This window comes from Malaclemys terrapin, chromosome 6 (assembly GCF_027887155.1).
Source record: "Malaclemys terrapin pileata isolate rMalTer1 chromosome 6, rMalTer1.hap1, whole genome shotgun sequence".
Classification (NCBI taxonomy): Eukaryota; Metazoa; Chordata; order Testudines; family Emydidae; genus Malaclemys; species Malaclemys terrapin.
The window spans coordinates 39,224,219-39,230,857 of NC_071510.1; the positions used below are offsets into that span (position 1 = coordinate 39,224,219).

The 6,639-nt window shown below is 39.8% G+C and overlaps 1 protein-coding gene across 3 annotated transcripts in view; it reads right to left on the reverse strand.

Moving 5' to 3' along the window:
• The window catches only part of MAMDC2 (MAM domain containing 2), a 94,968-nt gene extending 88,874 nt beyond the window's left edge, over window positions 1–6,094 (reverse strand). For 2 of the 3 annotated variants that reach the window (XM_054032942.1, XM_054032941.1), the window contains exons 1-2: window positions 5,828–6,094; window positions 5,331–5,444 (exon numbers count right to left, since the gene is read on the reverse strand). In XM_054032942.1, coding sequence (XP_053888917.1) covers window positions 5,331–5,444; window positions 5,828–5,858 — 145 coding nt within the window. In that variant the 5' untranslated portion in view covers window positions 5,859–6,094. The remainder of the gene's footprint in view (window positions 1–5,330; window positions 5,445–5,827) is intronic. The other variant, XM_054032940.1, reaches the window with a different exon arrangement.
• Between the last annotated feature and the right edge of the window lie 545 nt (window positions 6,095–6,639).

Below are 6,639 nucleotides of genomic sequence, written 5' to 3' on the forward strand. Positions count from 1 at the left end.
GATCTATTTCAGACATATCTGCCAGGCATGCTGATTTACTAATCAAGCCAATGTTCAAATATGGTCACCTGATGGTCAGCCATTTGGAACATACTACAGAAACTGAGTCTTGGACTGATGTAGCTCAAGTTGTAGCATTCGTAAGGGGATCAAGACAGGAAAATTTATGCGCACATTGTAATTTAGTATGTACTTAATCTCCATTCTGACTGAAGTCTCTCTTTTCAAGGACAGAGTCTCTTGTGTGAATTTTTGCAAAAAAACTAGAAAGTTCAGTTCTGGAACTCACAGCAGCTAAAAGCAATCCTTTCTTTATGTCCAAAAATTTACCCTTAGAGATGACCAATGTGATGGGGTAAACATTTCTGGGACTGTAGAGGCAAAGCAGCAGAACAATCAAATCTATATGCTTGAAGCTGCCCTTGAGCATACAAATGCCAGATTCCCCAGACTACAGCAAGCACCATTCACGTAGCTCTAGTAGTTTGTCTCCACTCAATTCATTATGGAAAAGTACTAACTGAAAGTCTACTAGCAAACATTACACAGGTAAGTGTAGAGGAGATCCCTACATCAGTAGTTGCCTTTAAAATTGCTGCTAAATACCACTAAACCCACAAATGATGCTAGTGCACACACACATTTAACAAAGCGTTCAACCACCAGACTACTTGCCTTTCAGAATATATTGCTGTGAATGGAAACAATGTTCTCATTGTCTTGGAGCTCTGCAGTGGTAACACAATGGTGATCAAAACAAGCCCACACCAATACGTGCACCACAGCACAGTCCAGGACTTGGTGCAGATATGAGTCAAAGGCCCAAGTGTGGTTGCTTTTCAGCTCTATTAAGTTGTTTCCTGATGACATGAAGGGAGACCAGGAACAAAACATACTCATGGACACAGGCAAATTGAACACGACAGCAGTAACAGATAGTACCTGTGGTGGATTAAACTAGAGCTATTCTTGACAAAAGTATCAACAAATAAAGTGATTCACAGGCATAAAAAGGATGGATCCTGATTCTTGAGTCTAAGGAAACTATGATTTATAATTTTGCTATGAACATGCTGTGCTTAGGGCCAGATTACAGCTGGCCCTTGTGCAGGTTAGGTTGCAGGGGAGGGAGTCGAAAGAAGGCCAGAAAGCTTACCCCATTGCACCATCTATGCAATGCAGCTACAATTGCAGTCCTTGCACTCTTCTGATTGCAGAGACTGTTTCCTTCCTTCATTCCAGGTGGACCTATATCCCTGTCTCTACTGTTCCAACCACAATTACTGTCTGGCTGTGGACAGGGGCACTCCCTGAACCTTCCTAAGCCACAATGTCTCTTGGAGACATCCCACACAGTCAACACAACTGTGAACCACCCCTAACAAGATCCTGTGATGTTGAGTCACAGAGGATTCTGGATAGTAAGGAGATAAAACTTTCTTCTACTAACAACAAAAATAATTGTATTTCAGAAAAAGCATTTTCTTTAATAAACTTCCCCTTCTGCCAAAGAGTTAATTGTATGCCTAAATTATTTGTAAAATCCTACTACACTACCTTTAAGGATTTGTAATATAGGTAACAGTACCCCTTATTGTAAGGAAGTCTGATTTCATCAATTCTGCTAACATCATAAACCATAAGAGTAAAGCTCTAGTGATTTGCTCATATTATCAGAACCTCAGCATAGAATTACAGCCTAGATCAGAGCTGGCCTTCAGGGGTCTGCAAAGCCAATGTCCACAAGGTATCTGAATATAAACCTGGGCTGAATTTGACCCCAGAATGCTATTAGTGACAAATATTACTGCAATAGTGAATTCTAATTCTGACTAAATATCACTTGTATTGGTGAATATGGACTTGCCTTCTGTCTCTCTCATAAACTAATAGGGAGAATGATATTTGTCTCATACTCCTGAAAAGGAGTTTTATATGTAAATTCCTGTTCAGAGAGACAGTGCATTCAAGGATATTTATGGTAAAATGGAAGTAGATCCCTTGCAGACCTTTCTAAAGTTACTGAAGGTCACTACTAACATGTTAGCTGATGCAAACAACTGAATAATAATATTTAATGGTCACATAGCTCATTACATCTTCAAAGCACTGTACAGACATTAGCTAATCTCTTAGTCACCAGTTTATGTTTTAAAACAATACTTTGTGTAATGCAGCCTCTTTGCCATGCAACAAATTCACAACTGTTTTCTTTTTCGCATAGCTAACAATACAGAAACATTTTTCACTAAGTGCATTAAGCAATCAGTGAAGTCCTCCATTATTCATACACATGACATTGCAAACTAAACTGGTACACTGGGAACTGTGCTGCTGGACGTATAAGGTTATATTTATTCAGCTGGGGTTCAGTTCTCTAGGGCTCACACATTACTGAACATTGTAGACTCTCCTCTGTACTGGGTAGACATTTTTAGAGAGAGGGTTTGTAATATTTTGAGCCAATTTTAGTTTTTATATTATTCTTTACTCCGTGATTTTTAGCAATACATGAGAATAGTTTGTGGCATTTACATTTGGGAATGTAAAATTTTAGTAGTAAATGACCTCCCCAGAACAGCTATCAGATAGAAAGGCACCTTGCTGTTTATAATATTAGGCCCCAGTCCTATATTTAGATTCACCTGTGCAGAATCTTAGTCCCACACAGAGTACCACTGAAGTCAATACAGGTTCATTTGGGCACAAGAATCCATCCCATTAATCCAATTGCAGGACTGGGGCCTTAAAGCCCAATCTTACAGTCCTTTCTCAGGCACAACTCCTGTTGACTTTAATACTGAATATTTATTTCTGTTTGATTTTCCAGTGGGACTTTTGCTAAAATTAGGACTGCAGCACCACTCAAGCTCACTTGTCAAAAGATCAGGTAAAAAGTTAGTTAGAATTATTTAAATGGTAAAACTGTATGGTACTCAATATCTTTTCCAACTATCCCAAAGTGACCCACCTCAAAACTCTTAGCTAGTTAAAGAGAAGTCATAAGCATTTCAAAGGGCAGCTGAGCCCTTGCATCCCCACTGATCTAATTGGGAACACATAGGTATAAACCAGAGCAAAATTTGGCCCCTTATGTCCAATCTGGGTCTGGCTCTTAAGTACACATTGGCTTCCTTGGCAGTTGGGCAAAAGGCTTTCAAGTATGGAGTGGAAATTTCTCAGCAGGATTTAAACTATGTACATATCACCTAAACTGCTTGGCATGATACCATATTACTGAGAGATTTATAGGATAAAAGAGCTGAAAGATTTTAAACAGCAAGTCAAGTCGTCCCTATAAGGGTATATACTCCAAATAGTAAAAGCTACTTCAAAACAATAAAAGATTTTAAACAACCGAAAATCACTGTGACTTGTTTCATTTAGTTGCCACTCCCATCCTTAACTTCCTCTGTCGTGCCAGTAAACACACAACATATGCACACTCTGATCAGAGACACCTGGCTTAGTCTGCAAATATCAGCTCCCAGTACTGTATTATGGAGCAAAACAGTATCTGAGACAAATTGGTTATGTACACCTGAAAGCAAAAGTTGGATGAAACATTTTAAACTAGTTTTGGTTACAATACTGAATACATTTCAGACAGGCTAATACCCTGTATGCCAAATGTCAGCCTGGAATGTCTTACTACCACTGAGTTACAAACTCCTGAGAAAAGGATTTATAACGGAAATATTGACAGAGCCCTACCTATTAAAAGTATTACTACCCCAACTATCCTCCCAGAGTGAACTTTACAATCCAGTTATACATTCCTTAATAAAACAGTGATTTCCAGTGACAGAAGCTTAGCTGTAACTGCAATGTTCTGATAAAATAAAGAGTGTTGCAACCAACCAAACTAGTGCTGTTTGGGCCAGGACACTGTGGCTGTTAGTGCTCCAATTCGGTTTCTTTTTTTCTTTCAAGCACTATAACAGTTACTGTGCATCTCATACTGTTGCCCCTGCAGGTGTTGCTGCCAGTGTCTCGCTGCTACTCTGGGCTGAATCATCAACACTTTACACAGGGCTTCCTGTCAATCACAAAGAGGAAGTACTGCTTCCAAAAGAGCCAATTCAATGAGGCGTGATGCTAACGGACAGAGTAGTGGTAGCAGAGACTGTTAACATTGCTTCCAAAAATGGATGGGGATCCATTTGGCTCTTAGAGCTGCATTGTTTTGTACTGTTATTTTAAATAGTTAGAGAGGGATTGGAAACAGAAAGAGAAAATCTTTTATTAGTTGGAAGGCTGAAAGGAGAGCAGACGAGAGGATTTATCTATAAGTATCTATACTCACTGCTTTATTATACCTGGACCCTGTTTTGGGGATTTATGTCGCCGCCATAACCACAGCTAATAGGGCTTCCTTTTATTATGTGAACACAAATTTAATCCTATGTATGGCACAGTACCCACTGCCATACCCCCCAATATAAATATTTTCACTTCTCAGTTATACCCAAATTGTGTTTATTATATAGAGCATGACAAATTCTGCAATCACTACTCTAGCAACACTGCCTGTGAAATCCATGGGAATTTGGAATGTCACATCTTTCCCAATATAGCTCAGAATACAATGTCAAAAATAGTGACCTACAATTTTTCCTATTCAGCTGTAGGTACCACACAATGGACCAAAAAGAATATCGAAACACCGACAATACTTGGCAATCATATATTACTTTTCATCCAGGGATCTCAAAACATTTAACAAACATTGCTAAATACACCTCACAACAACCCTACGAGGTAGGCATAGTAATGATAACATACACAAACATCACTTCTCCTGCCACAGAAATGCAGTCACTTCTGGGATGGAAGAAAGCATATGTTTAATATAAAAGCAATATTACACAGAAGTTTAAGACACAATGCTTCATATATAAAGGTAGAGAAAGAGAGTAGGCAGAGCCACAACCTTAAGGAGACAACTTAAATTAGGTCTGAAATACTGATTTTGTAAAAATGAGTTTTTCTCAATAGAGAAACCAAAAATAGTTAAACCAATAGAAAGTTGCCATGATTTCTATAAGATTCCCATGGAAACAGGTATTTTAAAACAAATTAATATCTCTCTGTGGTGCCTATAAACTAAACATTACAAGACGGAGAACCAATGAAACTATAAACAAAAGTGAACAGACTTCAGTGGTATTCATATAAGAGTTAAACAGCATCAACCATGAAAAGTATATTGGAAATTTAAGATTCTTGCATTCTTGATACTTTTGGTTTATTGTAGCCTAAGTATAGAAATGTATTTGTTCATTTTTAAGCACAGTGCATCCCTGTAAATACCAAAAAGCCATCCTTACCTTCTTCATTTAAAATCCATGCCAAAAATGTATAGTCTGATTCGTAGCCACAAGTGCTGTCTTCAAAGGCACAAGACCCAGTAGAGAGCTCGACAGCTCCAGCAAACGGCAAAACTGTAGGGACAAAGAAAGCTCTGTTCACACAGATAGCATTGCATTGCACTCAGAATGAAAAGAATGGTGAGGGAAACCACATGCTTCTCTGCAACTTGGGCAAGCAGGTCTCATGCTCATTCACTCATGGAAGCACCAGGAATAAGGGCAGCAGATTGAACCTGTTGCATTCAACACTCCTTTTTTGCTTTGATATCACAGGTTACATTATAGCCCCCAACAGAAAGATGCTGCCTCACTCACACCTTCCAAAGTGAGGCTGCACACACAGGACCTTTACAGGCACTTCACTGCTTTCACAAGCAAACAGCCCACAAAGGCAAGAAAGGAATTAACAGCAACAGGGACTTGCCCAACTTCTCCCCATATCTGGGCCCCCTTACCTTGCACAGTGAGGAGATACAGCAGGAGCATAGTCACCCGTCCAGTGAGGAAAATAATACAGCTCTTTGGAATGGAACTAATAGAGGGGAGAAGGGGTGGGGGGAGTAAATGAACCCTCCAGGGACTGTAGCAAATAAAACTTCCAAAGCTGCAGACAAGTTGGTTCAGTGTATGTGTGTTTGCACCAAGCCTCCTTATGTGCTCAGGACAAGACACCAGAATGGAAGCAGGCGCAGCGGCAAAGATGAGCTGAGCCTGGAGAGGGAAACCTACCAGCTACACAGCTGGTCCTTGGCTCAAATGAGGATAGGGAGGGGCTACTCCAGGGCTCTGTGTTCCTCAGGCACTGCAGCTTATAACAGAGTTCATCTCCACAGCCACTCATTGCAGGAATAGAAAGGAAGAGTGAAGGAAAGACTGAACATAATACATGCAATTTAGGAAGTTTGCAAAACAGAAAGGGGGACGAGGGGTTCTCCATGGGTGCTAGGGTCATTTTATAAGTAAGTTGCACCATGCACACAGACCAACTTCCCACAGCTGCATTTTGTCCTTCACTAACATTATTCCGATGTCCCCATACCTAGTTAAAATGGGACCTGTCATGTATGCCTTTTTGCCTCAACATTAACAGTACTAGAAGATGGAATTTCCTTAAATTAGATTGCTTGAAACTCTGTACATTTACAGCAGAAGGGAAAGATTTTCCTATTCAGCACTACTGAATGTTTCCATCTGTCTGTAATGCTTACATCACATATGTGGATATGCCAAGCAGTTCCATGCACACGTTGATAGCATGTTTAGTCAC